This window comes from Heptranchias perlo, chromosome 13 (genome assembly GCF_035084215.1).
Source record: "Heptranchias perlo isolate sHepPer1 chromosome 13, sHepPer1.hap1, whole genome shotgun sequence".
Lineage (NCBI taxonomy): Eukaryota > Metazoa > Chordata > Chondrichthyes > Hexanchiformes > Hexanchidae > Heptranchias > Heptranchias perlo.
The window spans coordinates 65,656,059-65,679,261 of NC_090337.1; the positions used below are offsets into that span (position 1 = coordinate 65,656,059).

Below are 23,203 nucleotides of genomic sequence, written 5' to 3' on the forward strand. Positions count from 1 at the left end.
TGTCAACTTTACTATTGTCTCTTGTTCTGGGAAGAAATTATGTCGGCTCTCATTGGTCACATTGCCCTAGGATTGCACCCTTCTAATGAAGAGAGGCAATTGCTCCCATCACTATATATTTGGACCACAATCTTCTGTTTATTTTAACATTAAAAGTTACAACTTATTATCAAGGAATCCGAGCCACAGTTGGAGAAATTTACTGGGATCAGCTCGAGAATTACTCAACAGGAAGCGCTGGCCCTCAAGTAGCTGGAGACCTTGAACAAGTGCCTTCTGTTTTCTACTAGGTCACACACTATGAAATGAGAATTAAACAGAACTGTGCAGCACTTTAGTAATCACAAAGCGATACGTTTAGATAACATTGTTTTACAGTTGGGTTCTATGAGTATGCTGAAAACATGCATTTTTACTTTTGGGATTGACACTGGTCTCTGTCGGGTTGTGCTCAGGAAGTATAAGGTACCAAGAATGACTTCAGCGAACTCTGGCTCCACCTCAGCTCCTCAATCACAATAGTGCATGTGACCGTTTCCATGACAGAGAGAGTTCATCTGCTACAATTGGTTAAACATTAGATCCCTAATTAAACAGTAAATTGGAAGGAAAAACTTCATGGTTTTTTTTCAACCAAGATTTGCAATATTAAAATTCTCATGACGCTAAAGGGTGGTACGGTATAGCCTTACTTTGGGTGGGGAAGAGGGGAGTGAATCAAAATGTTATGAGGATAGCAGCTTGCCTTCCTGTGAAGTACTAATTATCACAGAACTGTTAATAAACCACTGAGCCTCTGCTCATGGTAATGAGTAAACTTTAGAGTGTGTGCTCAGCCTGTGGTGTGGTCATCCAGAGACTGCAGTCTCACTGGGCAACAGCCTCTTGGGTAGAATATTCTGAGCTTCAGCTGCCGCAGTGGACGTTGAGTGCTGTCTCCTCCTGAGGAGAGTGATCTCTGTGCAGTTTTACAGGACAGGCAGGCAGGCCTCTCTGCTGGGGTGAGCTCTACACAATCCGAGGGGCATTCTCTCGCCGAAACATGGAGCTCTGCATATTGCGAGCAGCATTCTCCCACCCAAGGGTGGAGCTCTGCATATTCCAAGCAGTGGCCACCTTCTCAGGGTGAACCCCATGCATTCAGAGAGGCAGCTTTCCTCCCAGGTGCAGAGCTCCACTCATTTCCAGTAGCGGCCTCTCCGTTCCTCGTATTGACTCCGTGGCCTCTCGGGGCAAATACTGCATGCCCCAGCCACTCGCATTGTATGATAACACAAGTCCTAATTACTTTAAATATTTATAAGCAGGTACCCTGGCATGATTTCTGGAATAAATCAGCATGAGTAAAGGGGCCTTTGTTGGTAAGAGGGGCATTCAATCCAGGGACCCTGAAATCTACAGCCACACTATCATATCGCCTGACTTTAACCAGCCTCTTAAAATAACCCTCAGACGACCTTTTGCTAGTCTATGGTAATATGCAATATGTTCATAGCACAACAGTTCAAAGGGAAGACATTCTCAGCCAAACTGATTCATTCTGACAGGATAGCTGTACGCTGTTACCTAATAGCTGCTAACAAAGGCAGAGCCAAGCTGGGAACTGTTACTTGCAGTGGGGATAACGCTGCACTCACCATCCATGTTGTTTCCCATTAACCTTTGGCCATATTACAGATCAAATACCAGAACTAGTGTTGTGTCTGACCACACAATTGACTCAATAAAAGTCCATGTCAATAACACTACTCAATGTTCACAGACCTATGTCCGCTTCACATCACGAGAGGAGGTTCAGAGGAGCAAGCCTCCATCTTTACTACCTGTTGCATTTTGAAAACTAATCTGTATTTAGCAGGGACTTGCGCTGCCTAGCCTGTGCTGAATGAAGAAGTTTCAGCTGGGGAGATGGTGGTGGCCCTATCACTGCCTCAGCATCACAGAGCTGGAGAGAGTTCTCAATTGCTGTTCATTCAAAGGGCATGTCTGGGAATAGGATTTGACTCGATTCTAGAGACCACTGTGGTCATTTTACTTGCTGGCACTTCCTGTCTAGGCTCACAGATGAAGAATGGCTTTGGGCTACGGGTGGGCTGTAGTTGCCTCAGGAGTCATACCTAGGCAAGAATTGCTGCCTTCAGATTGAAAGGGTTAAAAGAGATTAGTGTAGTGACAGCACAGCACATCCCACTGCATGTCACAGGAGTTCAGCAGATCCCACTGATTCCCACAGCTTGTTACTCATCTCACAGGAGTGCACAAATGAAAAAGTACAATAAGTTAAAACAAGTACGACTGCAGCTACCCTGTATCCTGGTTTTCAGTACAAGAATGTCCGCCTCAGACCTGGCTAAGCAGGTATTCCAGGAGGTCAGACTGGAGCTCTGCAGAAGATGGCAAAGTTTCAGGACCTGTCTTCTCCTCATCATTCCCATACAGCTCACAACATCCATGTTCGTCCTCGACGAGATCCGCACAGCGATCCTCACACACTTCATTCTCACTGTCCGCGAATTTCAGAGAAGGAATGAATCCCCTGCGGTCCTCTCCAGCCATAGCAGAACAGCTTCTAGAAGGCCCTGTTTACAAAAGGTAGCAATGGTGACTTGGTTATTAATGAGCATGCTGTCTACCTTCCTTCCCTGCAGGTGTGGTGTTATTGCAATTGCATACTGAAAGCATATAAATGAGCTGGGTTCCTCCAGGAGATACTCGAGTGACTTCCTTGTGCTTTTCAAGGTTAGGGATGTCAGTGCTGTAGAATGGAACAACCTTTTTCACTTTATCACCTAGTGTCGGTGCCACATTGAGATGTTTAACCATTTTCCCATTGAAAGAATGAGAAAAAAAAAGAGTATTTAAATAGTTTTTTAGAGCAAGGTATATTCACACAAGTTAAAAAAGACATGCTAATGAGCAAAGCTTTGATGTTGATTCTTCACAGACAGTAATAACAAGCAATTTGTCAGCTTGTATCAGCAATCAACAAGCACCTCACACCCATTGTGTTGGGAAGACTTGTTCCTGGGCACTTGCCCAGGAACACTTCCGCATCTGAACACTGGCACATCAAATTAGAGATGGAGATACAAGCAGTCGGTCAGGTCCATCAAAGTCTGCAAAGTCAGTCGAGTCTTTAAACCGAAAACTGCAAGAACAAGCTTTAGCCAGGCTCAGAAGGAGAACACAGGAGGGTAGTTAAGAGTTATTTTGTTTAAGTTAAGTAAGATAACTCACTGATATGCACTGATAGTTTGTTCAATATTTTGTATTTTTACTTGAATTAAGGTGAGTCTGATCATAACTATTGCTCTGTCTGTTCACCTGCTGTGAAATAAAGCAGCTTTACAATTTATATTTGGATGGTTTAACCAAGCAGTTTCTAGGACTGCCTTTGAAAAGATTGGAAAGGCACCAGCAAAAGACACAAATATCCAATTCAGGTCACAAAAGTGTACTAATCTTACAACCCTAGTTCTACATTAAGATGTTCTGGCACACCCCTAAATGCAAGATGCTGATTCTGCTTACAGGAGTGACTAGGAGCACTGCACCCAAAAGAATATCTAAGGCAAGACCCAGGTTTGTAACAGTTGGTATTCAAGCACTCCTAGATCATGCACAGTTCAGGACAGGATATAGAGTGAACATCACTCTCCTCTTCCCCAAGGTGCTTTAACCTAAAACTCAGAAAAGCATCTTTTGCTGCACCAATCGATTTTCCCCACTTTCCCCACCAGCTATGCCCAGGATTTTGGGTCAGCAATAATCTGTGGTGCATAGAAACCTTACAAGGAATAACTTGTAATAAACAATGGATTCCCTGATTTCTTAACAATTAAAAGGACGACATGGTGTGATCCTGAGCCACACAGAGCAATAGGGGTTCAATTAGCCTCAATACTCCTGGGCATGTTGGGGATGTTGGCGGGGAAAGAGACAAGAGAAAAATCAGACTGGATTTTTATTGCTGCTTCCCTGCTGCAGAGATTCTTGCTTAGAAAGCGTGGACATTGTACAAGCAAAGGATCAGGCTCGGCTGTGATGCCCTTCATGGTAAAATAGCCGGCTAACATTTGCTGTTTGAACAGCCACTGAAGTGAGGTACCAGAGAACTGTTATCTGCAGAATACTATCCCACATAGAAAAAATGAGAAACATTTTTCAGAAACTTACAAGAAAGTCTAAGTGCCCAAGTTTGGGTTTGCATGGTGTGATGAATGGCTCTGTATTGGTCCTGGTCAAAGTGCAGCAAACTTCCCCCAGATCCTCACCAGTTCTGTTCTCACCTGGCTGCCAGGAAAGTGCAAGAGTAGCCTGGAAATAACTTTTCTTCCAGTTCAACCCTTTCCCCTCCACAACAGTGTGACCAAGAGAAACCAACTGATTTGCCACCTCTGTGTGGTACTGTTGCCCCCCCCCCCCCCATCAAGTCTGAAACTCCAAAATTGAAGTGGATTTTCCAAGACCAATAGTTTATACTGTATGTACCTGTCCTGTCTACAACTTGATTAAAAAAACAGGGAAAATACTTCCACTCGTCCACTTCAGTTCCTCAAAGTGCAGTTATCATTATTCCAAACTTGGTTTGACTAAGTAGTTTGTTTCTTACTGGGGGAGGAGCTTAATGAAGATCCTAATTTTGAATCAGGGAATTTGCCTGTACAAAACAGATTACAAGTGGCTGTGATGCCTGAATGGCCAGCATCTCAGTTCAAACTGACCTGAAGGATATTTTTCATTCTAAATGGATTCCTATAAAGCACTGGCTAATAACTCTAATATATATTGTTAGAAGTGCAGGATCCCCCATTGGGAATTCGTTCCTCCTTTCCAGACAACCAGATAAAATATAGCAATCTACTAAAGGAAGTAATATGGTATAAGGTAGCTTGTTGCAAGAATTAAATGCTTTACATAGAGGGTGATCCCCCATTGCTGGAATGGGTTGTCAGGAAGGGTGATTGAGACAGCTGGAAGATACTGTTAATATTGTGGATGGATAAAATCAAATGAGCTGAATGCTCTTCTTCATGATCTTATCTTGGAACTAAACGTGACCTAAAATCCTTTTAAACTTGCACCCTTAAACCACAAAAATCCAGCCTTGCTGAGGTGGATGGGGGATTGCCCAATTCCCAGCTATACATAAAGATCTGAAGTCTCACACTCACTTTCTTTGGTGGAGTATATTTCCTCCCAGGTGTAGAGAGCCAGGTTGACTGGCTGCGTCACCCATGGGTTCTTCATTAGTTCCTCCAGAGTCAAACGGAGGTGAGGATCAGGCTGCAGCATCCAGGACACTAGCTTCATAAATCCTACAGAAAAGGTACAGGACAAGAGTTCAGATTAGCTGTCCTCAAAACCTGGGCATTTACATAAATGATTAAGAACATTGCACTTGTTCCTGTTCACATTCGCTATTCTTTATTATATGCTGGTTGACCTCCTGTGGTGTTGCTCAGAGAAAGTATTTCTATACTCCGATGACCCATTGCTCACCTGTCTGTAATATATATTTCTATTATATAATAAATTAACAGATCTCCCATGGTGTTGCTTATAGTGAGTCGGAGGATATGCTGTTTTATGACGATTGGGGATGTGCTGACAGGGGATAGGATGTTGAAAGAGGTGTAGAAGAACAAATGGAAGGAAAAAGACCAAGAGAGAGGAAAAGAAGGATGCTTCTGGACCACTTGAAGAATGGGAGACTGTAAGGAGAATTGAAGAGAGAATGTCTTGGAGAAGGGATAATTGAGCAAGAACTTGCTTTAGGTAGACTGCTGATCGTGAATGATTGGATGGGGGGTGGGGGGGGGGGGGGGAAGTTATCAACAAAATGTGACGAGCAGCAAGTGCTATTCCCAAGACTTCATTATCACACACAACACAATCAATAGAAACTGCTAGGTGAGTACCATCATATGTAACAGCACAGAAGGAGGTCATTCAGCCAGTCTTGCCTGCTCCTGCTCTTTGAAAAAGCTATCCCAGCTACTCCCAAAGAGTAATCCCAGCCTTTGCAGTACTCAAAGGCAATGGTAGTGGGCATAGCTAGAATAATGGAAAAAGAGCAAGAGAAAGAAAGAGTGCAACACAAACAGGAGTGTGGGAAAAACAAATACAATGGGGAGATAAGAGTGAAATTTATAGGAAGAGACAATTATTTTTGTTAGTGTTCAATAAAATAATTCCTTACCATTCCCTTGTTCAAGTGGTTGGCTCCTGCACGGCATTAGAGGCAGAATTGATAGTCACACGACTTCCATGCATTAGAAAAACAGTATTTGAACTTTCATTAAGACAAAAGCAAAATACTGCAGATCGGAAATAAAAATAGGAATTGCTGGAAAACACTCTGTGCAGATGTTGCCTGACCTGCTGAATGTTTCCAGCCTTTTCTATTTTTATTTTTGAACTTTACTACTAGGTTTGAGGCATAACATCCTGTGTCGATACTGAATACGTTGTGTAATGATTGAAACACAGAATCATACTGCACAGAAGGAGGCCATTGCTTTGAAAGAGCTATCCGATTAGTCCCACTCTCCAGTGATTTATAAAGAGTTTATTTAGCACAACAAAGGATTGTTTGCCTTTTTTTGGAAAAGGGGTGCTTGTGCTATTCACTATTTCAAATGTAAAAGATTGAGAATATATCTTACCATTGGACACTTGGAAAGGTGGTTTTAGTACAGCTGCCACCGTCTCTTCCACATCACTGAATGGATTCTCTGCAAAGACCAGGGTATACAAGGTCACTCCTAGAGACCAGATCTCCAGCTCAGGCCCAGAGTACCTGGACACAGATAGAAAAGGTAGAACGTGAGACACATTTATAAGGGAGCAAAAATTCCACTGCTTCAACGTCAAAGACCACTAATGTTGGACACAGACCATCAGAAAAACCTCCAGCATACCAATGCATAATATTACACTGCATGGAGCAGTAATCACCATCAACCACTAAAAAAATGCTGCATGACATGAGGCAACATTTACTGTGTGCTATGTGTAAGGAAATGAAAACATGCTCCCTCCCACATACATTTTATTGAAACTCAAAAGTATACATTCACTATACTTTACAAGAATCTACTTTCACATATACATAACAGTGCAAATATACATGAAGATTTTATAAACAGTTTATTTTGTTGCATATAAAGGAGGAAATCTTTCCCCCCCCCCCCCCATACGCTTACTTCCCTCTTCAGTCCTCTGTGACTTATATATTTATACCATAAGCAAACAACTTTTTGCACCACAAGGAACTTAGCTTGACACAAAGATGGAACAAAACTGGTTAACACGAGTGATTCCACAAGTGCATCATGTTTACCTTCACTTACTCGTGTTATATTTCAGGGGCAGGTTCAATCAAAAGGAAGAAGAGTTAGGTGGGACAAATCACTATGAAGTCTGTTTGTTTTGGGTGTCTGTGGAGTGCGGACTACCATGGAGCTATGGGCTCCAGTTTATTTTGTTTGGTGGCTGCTAGCATTTCCTCACAGTAAAAGGAAAAATTTATAAATTGGAGTTCGTCAGTTACCCCAAAATACTCTCAATCATTTTGTTACAGTGACAATGGCCGAGATTTGGGAGCAAGTCTGGCTAAGAGGAAATTTTATATAAAGACTATAATAAACTTGTGCATTTAATATATAATATAATGTAAACCAGATTTCAGAGGCCACACAATGTGTGGGATCAGAAAAGCTACAGGGGGAAGAGCAGGATTATAAGGCTTGCACAATAAGGGTGCCTAATAAGGGCTGAAGTGAGAGCGGAGTGGCATTACTGGCAACAGTAGAGCATTTCACAGGCCAGATCCTTTCTGCAGCAAGGACAGCTTGGTAGGTGGGAGATGGGAAATGGGAAATGTGGCCAAAACCAAAAAAAGACCTTGTGTCAAATAAAACAAATGTTCAGCATCTGCCCTTGATCCATTTTCCCGATAAATACTCACGGATGTCCCATCAGCACCTCTGGGGAGCAGTATTCAATCGTTCCATAAAAGGTATGGAAAACTTTCCCAGGCTCCAAGGTCACAGCTGAGCCAAAGTCAATAAGTTTAACAGTGAAATCCTCGTCGATAATCACGTTTTCATCTTTGATGTCCCGGTGTAGAATGTTCTTACTGCACAGGTAATCTACTGCAGCTACAATCTGCAATACACATAGACCCATCCACCTCAGTACGTACTGGCAAAGTGTAAAGGCAATGGTAAGCAAGATTTAGGAGAGATAAAAGACCTAGGGAATACAAGAGGGTACCCAATGGGGAACCAAGATTTTAGGGGAGAGAGAGCAAGAACGAAAGAACGAAAGAAAGAACGAAAGAACGAACGAAAGAACGAACGAAAGAATTGGACATGAATTGTAGAGACAGCAGTGGCAGGGACTTTGAAACTATATGATACAACCGCAAATAATTGCGCTTCTCAATCTTGGTGTCTGCAATTCTATAAGATGTCTGAACATATTATTAATGTAAAAACAAGGACTTAAATTGGAAATCTATCATATATATATTAGGGTTGTCAATTAATTGCAGTTAACGTCTGCGATTAATGTGCTGATTTCTTTAAGAGATTAATATTTTTAACGCGTGTTAATCGTGGAAGTTACGAGGACAGTACCTAGGTATGAGCAAGTGTTTGCTTACCCACAGCCCAGAGCTTTAGCCTGCTGAACTGTGACTTCTTCTTCTCCTGGTGGCGCTGTCAAATAAACATGTACTCTTTTCTCCACTCAGAGGGAGCCATCTTGGCCCCGAGGCGCCCAATAACAAGCAAAAAGACAAAACGTAGGAAACACAGACGGGAAAATTGGAACATAGATCTGGGACAGGTAATGTTTGCAGAACTTTAATACTCTATTCAGTGAACATATTCCCAGGGTGGCTCAAACCCATGGTGTGCGAGTTACGCAGCTTGAGAATGTAAAGATTAAGGTTTACATTTTTTTAAAATTTAAACTTGCTGACTTGTGATGCAACAGCAAGTAGCAGGGGTTTAACACAGTTTACACAGTGGCTCAGCTCAGTGTGTCAAGCCAAGGCTCTGCTACAATTTAAGGGTAAGGAATCTTACAACACCAGGTTATAGTCCAACAGTTTTATTTGAAAATCACAAGCTTTCGGAGTTTACCTCCTTCGTCAGGTGAGTGAGGGGTTCTAAAAACCCCTCACTCACCTGACGAAGGAGGTAAGCTCCGAAAGCTTGTGATTTTCAAATAAAACTGTTGGACTATAACCTGGTGTTGTAAGATTCCTTACATTTGTCCACCCTAGTCCATCACTGGCATCTCCACATCACAATTTAAGGGAGCTTGGTTTTTAGTTTTCATCATTAAAATGCAATCTTTTCTTCATTTACTAACAGCTTGTATTAATAGTGCATTAATTTAAAGGGTTTCTTTTACGACCTTTAAAAATGTGTATAAAACTTAAAGGATGGATGCAGTAATTGTATTAATTTAATATGCAATTAAAACCAAGATTAACTGAGATTAAAATTTTTAATCACAAGATTAACTTTTTTAATTGCTTGACAATCCTAATATATATTGTATTGTTTTAGGAGAAAAAGCAATATAACCAGATATATTATGCTATTATTACAGCATCTAAGACAGTAGCCTCCTTTATTGCCCTTCACCCACATCATTTCTCCCTTTTGTAACCTCTTCACTCATCACTATTGCCCTACGATACCCTTTCACCTACATCACTATTGCCTACAATACCCTTTCACCTAGATCACCATAGCCCAATGATACCTTTTCACAACCACCACTATCTCCCTTTAGTATCCTTTCATGCATTTCACCTACACCTGTTACACTTTCAGCATAATCTCCATTTGTTATTTTTTTAAAGCTTTCTTTTGACATTTAATATCCCTGCTCCGAGCAACAATTCATCTGCAGCAATTTCAATCTTCACTTCAATTCCCCCCTCCTCTGAATGCAATACCCCCTATCCTCCCTCAATCTCACCCTTCAGAGCAACATCCCCACCCATATCCTTGGCCATCCAAGGTCCATCGATCTTGCCACCTTGCATGGCTTTTCGGCACCTGTGGTCTTACATTCAACTAAGGGTATCACTGACCACTTCCGTGTCTCTCTCACACCACCCAATTCCCTCCATTCCCAATAATTCCATGACATTCTCCATCTGCCCACGGAAAAAAAACTCCACCCCAGGATCACCACCACCTTCTCAAGTGCAATTAGGGATGGGCAATAAATGCTGGCCTTGCCAGCGACGCCCACATCCCATGAACGAATAAAAAAAATCTTTACAACTTCGTTCTCAAATTCCCAAATCCCTAAGCCTCTGGCCCTCCACTACATGACCCCTCCACTGTTGACAGCCCTCCCAGTTTCTCACTCACTCTAACCCCTTCCCCATACCCTCTCCAAGTTCATCTCATTTCTAAAATGTACCTCCTGCAACCTCAATCCCCTTCCCATTCAACTTCTGACCACCCGATTTCCCTTCATGCGCTGTGCTAACTGGTATGGTCAATAGTTCCTGCTCCACAAGGTCCATCCTTCTCCTCTTGAAAACAACTGTTATCACCCCTTCCTCAAAAAACCCATCCTTGACCCTTCTACCCTCCCATTTCCAACATGCCGTTCCTCTCTAAATTCCTTGAATAAGCCCATCTCTCCCATAACCTCTTGTTCAAATCTCTCCAGTTCAGCTTCCACCCTTCTCCATGAAGCACCTGGGTACAGTTTTTTTTAAATCTTTAAAAAGCACTATATAAAGTTGTTGTTCTTTCACTCACATATTATCCTCCTTGGTTACCCTTTCAACTATATGACTATCCCCTTCAACAGCTATACTGTCCCTCTTTGACAAACAACGCTATCACCCTACATTACTGTTTCATAAACGTTACCCTTTAAATCACATCACTCCTCCCCTTTTATAACCCTTTCAACTGTATCACAATCCCCCCCGTTATCCTTTCACCAATTATCCATTATCCTTCCACTTGCACGTTCCCCTCCAAGTCACACACCATCCCGACTTGGAAATATATCGCCGTTCCTTCATCGTCGCTGGGTCGAAATCCTGGAACTCCCTTCCTAACAGCACTGTGGGAGAACCTTCACCACACGGACTGCAGCGGCTCACCACCATCTTCTCAAGGGCAATTAGGGATGGGCAATAAATACCAGCCTCGCCAATGACGCCCACATCCCATGAACGAATTTTTAAAAAAAATATTGCTATCTCCATTTGTTACTCTTTCATTCACATCACACCACCTCCAAAATGCCCTTAATAGAAAACAAGTATTTCCTTCAGCACTTCCTGCTGGCTGATGGTTACTTTAATGCTGCAGCTTAATATCTCGGTCTAAGCCACTCATCAGATTGGTAACCCAGTGCCTAGTGTCACCTCCAGTTATTCAACTCATCACTTCATAAACATCAAACATTATTTTTTGTTGCATAAAATACAGCAATAGCATCTGAATAAATCCTGTATGTACAATATGTAAATTTAGAATTAAAATGTTTTGGATCTTTAATGGCACAAAACCAGAAATGGTGGCCTCTGTATTAATGTAGCATGGATGGCTTTGTTCATATTTCTTCAAAATTAACATACATCCTTAAAAAAACTCTAGTTGATCAAGTTGTTGTCATTTTGTTCCCTTTACCTGTCTGAATATGAAACTGGCTAATGGTTCATCCAGGTCTGGCTGTTGGTCAATGAACTCAAAGAGGTCCAGTCCAGCTCCGTGTTTCTCCATTACAAGCTGAAAGAAATCCAGGTTCTCAAACACATCAAGTACCTGCAAGGATTATAAAGCATCTCCTGTTAGAATTTGTAGCTCTCTTTCAGTAGTTCCAGTAAGGAACAATACAAGAAGAAAATGAAAGAACCATCACTATGAGAACAAAAAACTATGGGGTTTCAGCTCAACTGTCTTCTGCCCAATTCTAAAATGGCTGCCTTAATACAAAATGGAACCACTCAATGAAGGCCAGCCCTGTCATCAATTTCACAAACCAGTTTGCCCACTGTGGCCTACGTTCAGGTGACGCAAAAGAGCTCAGCTCAGAGTGGTAAATATCAGTGCATGGTAGTTCAGTCACAGGAAGGGAATGCGCACAGCTAATGAACTTTTTGCACGTCCATAATGCAATGCATTCATATCACAAGCAGCAGCATGCAGTCACAGAGAAACTGAAATAGATTATCTCCTGCTTTCACAGGGGAGGAAGTGAATAGGAAGGCAACATCATCAGTATCTATCACCAGAAAGGACCCCACACCCTGTTTGGATTTACCTAATTCGTTGGCATGAGCATATTGTGGATCAACAGCAGAAACTTGTGCAGGAAGACCAAATGGAACAGAGAAATGAAATATAAAAAGGGGATAAACAGGAAAAAATGTGACTGACCTTGATTATGTTGGGATGGTTGAGTCTGGCAAGGATTGCGATCTCCTGGCTTACTCTACCTAGGTCCACATCATCCACCCAGCAGTCCTCCACAATCTTGTCCTTCCTAATAAATTTCACCACAACCTGGAGACACAACACAAAAAAAAAAATGGATAAACTGTGTAACCATGATAGCTAAATATTTTTCATACTATCATTAGCAGCCATTGTTGGCAACTAGCAAATGCCCATGTGGCAAGTTCTGGAGCACCTCCCAATGAGAATGATGGTATGGGGAGATTGGGAAAACAAGCCAACTGATTGCTCTCATACATCTTCTAGCAGCCAAAGTCAAACGAGGCATACAACACGAATGGCCTTTAACAAAATTTTCCTCCCTCCCCCTTTTCTGACAGTTTTTCTGCCCTTCTTGCCTCTTACGCATCCCTGATTTTAAACTCTCCACCACTGGCGGCCGTGCCTTCAGCTGCCTAGACCCTAAACTCTGGGATTCCCTCCCTAAACCTCTCCGCCTCTCTACCTCTCCTCCTTTGAGACACTCCTTAAAACCTACATCTTTGACCAAGCTTTTGATCACCTGTCCTAATATCTCCTTATGTGGCTCGGTGTCAAATTTTTCTTGATAACACTTCTGTAAAGCGCCTTGGGTCGTTTTATTACATTAAAAGGTGTTATATAAATGCAAGTTGTTGTTGTTGTTGAAGGCGTTGATCACTTAATGGGATAGCCCATTTGATGCCTCATGCCCAAAAGTGTTGACAGGCTATTTAACTGTAGGGGGCATAACATTAAACCTCAACCTTGTCCTCACCCAGTGTCCACATACACTTTCAATGGATAGCAATCAGAAGTGGCAATTTGAGTCAGATTTCCCCCTCCCTAACCCAAGAATACCGAAGTGAATTGAAATGCCATCACCATAGCAGAGATCCACTAACTCAGCACACACTCGGGAATCAAACCTGGAACCTTTAGTCTGTAAGGTGCAGTTACTCACCACCTTAACTAGTTGAGCCACCAACACAGTTTGTGAATGTGAATGGGTATTTAATCCACAAGATCACTAGTCTGTATACCTTTCTTGCTAAGTATTTTCAACCATAAGATGCTCACTATTGAATAACCAGCAACAATGCAGTTCTCAAGTTTACTGGCTGTCCATATTATGAATAGCTTACAAACAATCTAATCGAACTAATGTAAAAATAAATGTGGTGAGCGTGTGCCCCAATAGTAAAAATCATCTTGGACTCTCCAGTTGATTCACTGATGTTTAAATTTACGTTTACAATAGCCCATAGTTATCATGCTCTGATGTATAATTTCTTGTGTGTGTGAAAAACAACAAACGATATCCTAAAACAAACGAGCTACTTGAGTTGAGTCAGAAATAAAGCTCCGTATATACCTCTTTATTGCTGAGTTTTTGACTGGCTGTCCACACAAAGCCGAAAGCCCCCTTCCCCAGTGGGCTGAGCGTGCTGTAATACTCTGAGTATTCTCCTTCACAAGCTTTCACTGCCTCCAGATCTTCCGAACACTTCAAACCATTCGACCTAGCAGTCTCCATTATAACCTAAAATGAACGGTAACTCACACGTCAGACACGCCATGCCATAAACCTTATTAGAGCAAATTTTCAAATCTAAATAGTACCCATGATTTGAAAAGGAACAGAAAGCATTAACTTTCCATCTTAAGGCTGTGGTTTTTAGTTTGAGATGCAAGTCCCCGAACTTCAGCTCATCGGGTCTCAAATAACTGTTTTTCTGTACAGCGCCTATTTCATCTGCTAACCTTGTCATTGCAGATGTGCAGTACAAAAGGAAATATAAATTGGAAGATTTTGATGTTCAATACCCGAGTGACTTGTCATTACACAGGAAATTGTTGTTTTAATGAACTAATGAATTTGCATTTCTCTGGGTCAGTACTCCGGGCTCTGCTTATTCCCAAGACTTCTCTACATTTACGATGGAGAGGGCTCAACTCTCTGATGGACTTTCGGTGCTGTATATAAGTGAACATTGCTCTGCAGTATTGGCCATGCTGATGCTTCACTGTGCTTTAAATTGTAAGCAAATATAGGAATCATTTTAGTTTGTATAAACACAGATTTGTTTTGAAATTCCACGTACTGAAGATGTAGACTGAGCCTACATAAATAAAAATATGTAGTTCACTCCAATTAGGGTAATCGCCAGCCCTGGGTCATGTACTGTCTACTAGGGCAGGCTATGAAAAAGTACAGCTTCTGGATTATTTTTCTCATGCGACATGACAGAACAATTACTCAATTCACATTCTCTCTGTTTATCTAGGCGTTCCTCAGATTCGTACAACTGATATAGCCAGCTTTGAAGTATTTATCTCACCAATTCCTCCATAAGTTCCATTTACCAGGAGATAACTTAATTTTCTGGGACAAAAATGATGCAGCTAAATCTAGAATACAATAATTAAGTAACAAATTAATATTTCAGCATTGCTAACTCGACTGACCTCTCCCAGACTGATAGAGTGCTCTGCGGACATGGAGGTGCTGTTCAAGGTGGACATTAAAAGAGTCTTCAGCGCAGCCTCTCTCCGACTCTGAATATGATCCCGCACTACCCACACACAATACAACTTTCCTCCATCTTGCAAATGCAGACATTTGACCTGAAACACAATACCTGGGACAAAAAGATACAGACTGTACATTTCCATAGCATAAATAAGACAAAAAGAACAGACCCTAAGCAGATCACACAAGAGTATCTTAATCCACATTCCTTCATTCTCCTATCGATCACAAACACATGTCCACCATGTTTAACATTGATAGCCGTAGAGATGGATTTCCAGCCCATCAACCAGGTCAGGATTCAAATCCAGATCCCAGAGCTGAGAGCATAGTGCTTTCGTTTTCAACTCTGGGTGTTATTTGTTGGATGTTAATGTGACCGGGGCTTCAAATAGTAAATACAAAATTTATCAACTCATTATTCTTCCAAGATGTGTGAAACATGCTGATCAATCTATGTCAAATAAGTAGAAATATATCCCTGGAACAAGAGGACAAGTCCCTACAGCTCAGCATGTCCTACTCACAAAGTAATGAAAAATAACTCCCAAGGTAGGTTTGGCTAAAGCAGGGCTTTCAGTCCACTTGATCCTATCCTTCCGTACCATTTCCCATTACAGCATCCACATGTTTCTCAAGCAAACCCAGTGTACCTGGCAATCGATTTCAACTGATCATCCTCCGTGTAAAGAAATCGGTCTTAAATTTGCCCCTCACAGAACTGACCGTGCTCTCTTGTCCTACCACCCCGATGTATCCGAAAGTGCCGCTTCAGATTTACTTTATTCATCCCATTAAGTTTCTTATATACATCTGCAAAGGCTCCTCAGAGAGGTCGGAGGTGAAGAAGCCCTAGCTTATTAAATCCACTTGTGTGACATGCAGCGTGATCAGCAAAAGTGCATGCTGGGAATCTGCTACTTGGCTTTATCCACTTCACTCAGAGACCTGAAGAAGCAGGAAAACTCAAGAGCCAAGCTTCTAACAAACGGACAGTCCTACCAACAAAAAACTTAATGAAAACATCTGCTGATATTGTAAATTATTTAATTTTTAAAAAATCTTTTTCTTATGTTAGAAAACTTGTTTTTATGACTCTCCTGAGCGGACTAACAATCAAAAAGATGGCGGCCAAAATTTCTCCTCAAAGTATCAGGACCAACTGCACCAGGTTTGCTTTCTGCTTCTGGTAGCTGCTTGCTGACTGCTAATTCTGGATTGGTAGTTTTAGAACCAAGTGATTGATCAATTTTGTTCCCTGTTGTACGGTGTCGTTTGGCAGGCTGTACCTGTTCAGTTGTGATTTGTCAAATGTTTTATGAAAACAATATTTGAGACAATTAGATGCAAGTGATGGATGCAGACTAGACATAAGATTTTTATATACACATATAATTAGCAGATTTGTGATAACCCTTAAGAAGCTCGGTTTTATAATAGCAGCACTATATACCATGTTTCATAATGACATGACCTTTACACCAGGTTTTATAATGACAGGAGTGTTATGGTACATAACTTGTTTAAAGTGGAATGTTCCTTTAATGCCACAAAACCTAATTAGACTAACACACAGCCTGAGGTCACTCACTTTAGTTGGTGATTGGAAATTACTTGTAAATTCCAGGTATGAAAAAAAACCATGACCATCTCTTTTTAAAAAGTAATGATGACACTTTGAAATCTGCAACCAAACCTCTCATACAGATAGAAATATCCCATTTGAGGGAATAAAAATTCCATAACATCCAATATCAGCAGAACAGTCCAACACGTGACTGCTTCAAGGCTTGACTTCGACAGTGGAAGGTCCCTAGTGCCTACGCACCTCACCATTGGGACCTGACAATAACATCTTATATTAGAGCAAGAACTAAAAGTTTTAATATACATTTCAGGTATTTACTGAAACCTTTGATTATATACCATTCAAATGACTTACATAGTCTGGAACCATCCCTGTGATAGCAGTTTCCAGTGTAGTTCCCTTCATTAATTTCACAGTTGGGCCTTAAAGAAACCTCACTTTTCAAGTATCTCTGGGCTATTGGTGTTGATGTTGCATGTCCCTCCAGCTCATCCTTACTTTCTATCATTTCCAGACAAGGACTGTGCCACACTGGGATTTCACTGGCACTCATCATCTTACTATTATAGTGATGAGCCTGGCTGTAAACTGTTCCTTCAGGCAAAACACCAGCCATCACTGGGTGGTCGGGGAACTGTTCCGAAGCCCCCATGCATCGGCTGGTTAATTTTCCACTTTGGCCACTGCAACTGGAGGTACCGGTGCTCATTGGATCTTCCAGAGCAGCGGAAGGGGAACCCGACCTACTCTTCTCAGGTTCTGATTCGAGGTCTGAATCTATTACATAGGGAGATGGAGTCCTGAGGAGTTCTGAGGTAGCACAAGAAGCGCCTGACTGGTCCATAGAAACCAGCTCGGAGTCACTGCTGAGCTCCAGCTCTTTGAGGCCACATAGCATCAGGTTTACATCAGCCTCAGGTGGGTTTCCAGTCTGTGTGTCACTCTGTGTGCGTTGTCTTGCAGATAATTTTACTTGAGCATTTAGCCTGTCTGGAGAAACTCCTATTTGGCTTCCGTTGGAGATGCTTGTTTTTTCTTTGTGGTCATCAGATGACAGATTATGTGCATGGGAGCACAAATCTTTTTGCCACAAGATCCCTTCATTAGTTGTACCTACTGTATTGTATTTACCATGGAGACAATTGTGGTGCATGATTTTATCTCCGTTGTTATGTTTCCCTTCTGAAGTTTCCAGATGGACACTGTAGGTACAGGTTCCATTTCCAGGCCACACTTCATCCAGGATAGGAGTCCCTGGGGAATCACAGACATTGCTATGATTCTGGAAAATAAAGTTATCATCCTTATTTGAACAGCCCGTTTCATCTCTGGGCAGACAGGTTGGGGTACCAACGATGGTCAAGAATGGGTTTAGAGTTGGTGAACCTGGTAATGTACCCATCCTGTCACAGCAATGATAGACTACTGCTGATGCCACTGAAATTGGACAATACCCACATACACCAGCAGAGTACAGTGTCTCCTTCGAGTCTTTTGGAACCAATCGTTCCTTGCTTTCCTCGGGATTGACCTCTTCCAGCGGAGATAAATGTCCATCTGCCTGTTTTGTCCCTGTAGACATAATGGATGGCACCATGAGAAGATCTCGAGTGCTGGCACTTTCCAAAGGCAGCAAGAGATTTTTGTTATAGCCCTCGGGGTGAAGCTGCTCAGCCTGGGCAATCAGTTCATTAGTGTTGTCACTCCCTGGCCTGAAACGACAAAGTGTAGTATAAATGGGTGCAGCTTCTAGGACACCTGCATTATCCCTAGACCCAAACTATAGCATTTTAAATTGTGGCACACATTAGCGTGAGATGATGGGAACACAATGCCAGAGATTGGGTTGTGGGGAGAGTTAAACACAATCCTTTGATTTCTGGGAGCTGGGAATTAATCCAAGCCAAACTGATGGGATGCAACTTTAGTCTCTGCCAGCTGCATGGAATGAGTTTAGGCAGTATCGGACCAGATTCCAGTGAATGCACGCTCACAGCACACAACTAGTCATACACAATGGTCTTGTTTAGTACGCCAAATATAAAGCTTGTGTAGAAAATGGTGATGCAGCACCATGGTACAGTGTAGAACGCTCTGCTGAGGTGAATACAACAAAATAGACAGGAGAAAGCCATTCAGTCCATGCATAATTTACCACATTGTAACCTCTACTTCGTTTATTTAATCTCCTGACTAGCACAAGTAAAATTTTCAAGAAAATAAAGCTCTGAGATTTGTCCCTGACTCTGTCAATCTTGCAAAATGCCAGGAAATCAGTTTAACATTCTGATCTACAAAACTAACAGCCAAACAAAAGCAAAATACTGCAGATGCTGGAAATCTGAAATAAAAACAGAAAATGTTGGAAATACTCAGCAAGTCAAGCAGCATCTGTGGAGAAAGAAACAGAGTTAACATTTCAGGTCGATGACCTTTCACCAGAACTGGAAGAAGTTGAAGATTAAACAGTTTTTAAGCAAGTACAGAGCCAGGGGAATGGGTAGGGGTGGGGGGGGGGGTGGAAATGGAGGAAAGGGAGGTAAGAACAAAAAGGGAAGGTTTGTGATAGGGTGGAGGGCAGGAGTGATTAAATGACAAAAGGGATGATGGTGCACGGCAAGGAGGGGGGTAATGGGACGGGTAAAGAAACAAAAAGATGGGTCTAGAGGAGCTTTAAATGGCAACAAAAATGGTAAACTTAACAGCCAATCTTGGCAAAAAGGAACCAATATGTTGAGTCTAGTATTTGATCAGCTATATTTAGACGTACTTTTCTAACCTACAATCTCAATCTTATTTTCTTCAGTTCTTTTTTCTTGTAAGAGAGTGCTAACTGACAGCCATAACTACTTGCGTTGACAATCTATTCAGTGTATCTATTGCCGTGTGGAAACAATACTACTCATTTCAGTCTACTTGATGCTCGCTGATTTTCTGTAACTATAATCACCAAGTTTGAATGTCTAAATACATCAACATCAGAGCTCATCACTTTGAAAGTGATAGGTCAATTTTTCCCAATAATAACAAATGTAATTCTTTTCACAGCATCAAGTTTCAATTCTTGGCCACTCTTCTTTGAGCATTCTAAATGCTTGAGTTTATTTATTTATAGAAGTACATGACCTGAAATTGCACAGAGTATTTTAAATGTGGCCTGAGTAAACAGATGTACAGAGATAAAATAGTCAAACATCCTGAAGGTGCATCCCAGAGCTTGATTAGTCACTTCAATAAGAAGCTCAAAAGATTGGGATTTAAAGGATCTTTTGGGAGCAGTGTAGAAGGAGCTTTACTCTAGCAGCCCATGCCATGGTTGTTAGCACTGGGTGCCAAAAGTAGCACTGAAATCCCTCAACTTGACAAGTACCAAAACTTGCCCCCAAAACGGACTTTAAACACTAAATGTAACCATTTTTTAAAAAATGTGTTCATGGGATGTGGGCGTCACTGGCAAGGCCAGCATTAATTGCCCATCCCTAATTGCCCTTGAGAAGGTGATGGTGAGCCGCCTTCTTGAACCGCTGCAGTCCGTGTGGTGAAGGTTCTCCCACAGTGCTGTTAGGAAGGGAGTTCCAGGATTTTGACCCAGCGACGATGAAGGAACGGCGATTTATTTCCAAGTCGGGATGGTGTGTGACTTGGAGGGGAACGTGCAGGTGGTGTTGTTCCCATGTACCTGCTGCTCTTGTCCTACTAGGTGGTAGAGGTCGCGGGTTTGGGAGGTGCTGTCGAAGAAGCCTTGGTAAGTTGCTGCAGTGCATCCTGTGGATGGTACACACTGCAGCCACTGTGCGCTGGTGGTGAATGGAGTGAATGTTTAGGGTGGTGGATGGGGTGCCAATCAAGCGGGTGCTTTGTCCTGGATGGTGTCGAGCTTCTTGAGTGTTGTTGGAGCTGCACTCATCCAGGCAAGCGGAGAGTATTCAATCACACTCCTGATTTGTGCCTTGTAGATGGTGGAAAGGCTTTGGGGAGTCAGGAGGTGAGTCACTCGCCGCAGAATACCCAGCCTCCGACCTGTTCTTGTAGCCACAGTATTTATATGGCTGGTCCAGTTAAGTTTCTGGTCAACGGTGACCCCCAAGATGTTGATGGTGGGGGATTTGGCGATGGTAATGCCATTGAATGTCAAGGGGAGGTGGTCATTGCCTGACACTTGTCTGGTGTGAATGTTACTTGCCACTTATGAGCCCAAGCCTGGCTGTTGTCCAGGTCTTGTTGCACGTGGGCTCGGACTGCTTCATTATCTGAGGGGTTGCGAATGGAACTGAACACTGTGCAATCATCAGCGAACATCCCCATTTCTGACCTTATGATGGAGGGAAGGTCATTGATGAAGCAGCTGAAGATGATTGGGCCTAGGACACTGCCTTGAGGAACTCCTGCAGAAATGTCCTGGGGTTGAGATGATTGGCCTCCAACAACCACTACCATCTTCCTTTATGCTAGGTATGACTCCAGCCACTGGAGAATTTTCCCCCCGATTCCCATTGATTTCAATTTTACTAGGGCTCCTTGGTGCCACACTCGGTCAAATGCTGCCTTGATGTCAAGGGCAGTCACTCTCATCTCACCTCTGGAATTCAGCTCTTTTGTCCATGTTTGGACCAAGGCTGTAATGAGGTCTGGAGCAGAGTGGTCCTGGCGGAACCCAAACTGAGCATCGGTGAGTAAGTGCCGCTTGATAGCACTATCGACGACACCTTCCATCACTTTACTGATGGGGCGGTAATTGGCCGGATTGGATTTGTCCTGCTTTTTGTGGACAGGACATACCTGGGCAATTTTCCACATTGTCGGGTAGATGCCAGTGTTGTAGCTGTACTGGAACAGCTTGGCTAGAGGCGCAGCTAGTTCTGGAGCACAAGTTTTCAGCACTACAGCCGGGATGTTATCGGGGCCCATAGCCTTTGCTGTATCCAGTGCACTCAGCCGTTTCTTGATATCACGTGGACTGAATCGAATTGGCTGAAGACTGGCTTCTATGATGGTGGGGATATCGGGAGGAGGCCGAGATGGATCATCCACTCGGCACTTCTGGCTGAAGATGGTTGCAAACGCTTCAGCCTTGTCTTTTGCACTCACGTGCTGGACTCCACCATCATTGAGGATGGGGATGTTTACAGATCCTCCTCCTCCCGTTAGTTGTTTAATTGTCCACCACCATTCGCGACTGGATGTGGCAGGACTGCAGAGCTTTGATCTGATCCGTTGGTTGTAGAATCACTTAACTCTGTCCATAGCATGTTGCTTCCGCTGTTTAGCATGCATATAGTCCTGAGTTGTAGCTTCATCAGGTTGGCACCTCCTTTTTAGGTACGCCTGGTGCTGCTCCTGGCATGCTCTTCTACACTCCTCATTGAACCAGGGTTGATACCCTGGCTTGTTGGTAATGGTAGAGTGAGGAATATGCCGGGCCATGAGGTTACAGATTGTGCTGGAATACAATTCTGCTGCTGCTGATGGCCCACAGCGCCTCATGGATGCCCAGTTTTGAGCTGCTAGATCTGTTCTGAATCTATCCCATTTAGCACGGTGGTAGTGCCACACAACACGTTGGAGGTGTCCTCAGTGCGAAGATGGGACTTCATCTCCACGAGGACTGTGCGGTGGTCACTCCTACCAACACTGTCATGGACAGATGCATTTGCGACAGGTAGATTGGTGAGGACGAGGTCAAGTAAGTTTTTCCCTCGTGTTGGTTCGCTCACCACCTGCCGCTGGCCCAGTCTGTCAGCTATGTCCTTTAGGACTCGGCCAGCTCGGTCAGTAGTGGTGCTACCGAGCCACTCTTGGTGATGGACATTGAAGTCCCCCACCCAGAGTACCTTCTGTGCCCTTGCTACCCTCAGTGCTTCCTCCAAGTGGTGTTCAACATGGAGGAGGACTGATTCATCAGCTGAGGGAGGGCGGTAGGTAGGTGGTAATCAGCAGGAGGTTTCCTTGCCCATGTTTGACCTGATGCCATGAGATTTCATGGGGTCCAGAGTCAATGTTGAGGACTCCCAGGGCCACTCCCTCCTGATTGTATATCACTGTACCGCCACCTCTGGTGGGTCTGTCCTGCCGGTGGGACAGGACACACCCAGGGATGGTGATGGAAGAGTCTGGGACATTGGTTGAAAGGTATGATTCTGTGAGTATGGCTATGTCAGGCTGTTGCTTGACTAGTCTGTGGGACAGCTCTCCCAATTTTGGCACAAGTCCCCAAATGTTAGTGAGGAGGACTTTGCAGGGTCGACTGGGCTTGGTTTGCCTTTGTCGTGTCCAGTGCCTGGTGGTCCGATGCCGGGAGGTCCGTCCGGTTTTACTCTTATTGTGACTTTTTTTTTTTAAGCGAGATTTTACAACGGAGTGGCTTGCTCGGCCATTTCAGAGGGCAATTAAGAATCAATCACATTGCTGTGGGTCTGGAGTCACATATAGGCCAGACCAGGTAAGGACGGCAGGTTTCCTTCCCTAAAGGACATTAGTGAACCAGATGGGTTTTTATGACAATCCGGTAGTTTCATGGCCACCATTACTGATACTTGTATTTTAATTCCAGATTTTATTTAATTAATTGAATTTAATTAATTGAATTTAAATTCCCCAGCTGCCGAA

At 42.9% G+C, this 23,203-nt stretch overlaps 1 protein-coding gene across 1 annotated transcript in view; it reads right to left on the minus strand.

Annotated features, from left to right (window-relative positions):
* Positions 1-118: 118 nt before the first annotated feature.
* pask (PAS domain containing serine/threonine kinase) overlaps positions 119-23,203 on the minus strand; it is a 46,741-nt gene continuing 23,656 nt past the window's right edge. The window contains exons 11-19 of the mRNA XM_067995618.1: positions 16,952-18,309; positions 14,946-15,118; positions 13,852-14,019; positions 12,441-12,566; positions 11,691-11,825; positions 7,973-8,172; positions 6,669-6,802; positions 5,175-5,318; positions 119-2,579 (exon numbers count right to left, since the gene is read on the minus strand). Coding sequence (XP_067851719.1) covers positions 2,341-2,579; positions 5,175-5,318; positions 6,669-6,802; positions 7,973-8,172; positions 11,691-11,825; positions 12,441-12,566; positions 13,852-14,019; positions 14,946-15,118; positions 16,952-18,309 — 2,677 coding nt within the window. The 3' untranslated portion in view covers positions 119-2,340. The remainder of the gene's footprint in view (positions 2,580-5,174; positions 5,319-6,668; positions 6,803-7,972; positions 8,173-11,690; positions 11,826-12,440; positions 12,567-13,851; positions 14,020-14,945; positions 15,119-16,951; positions 18,310-23,203) is intronic.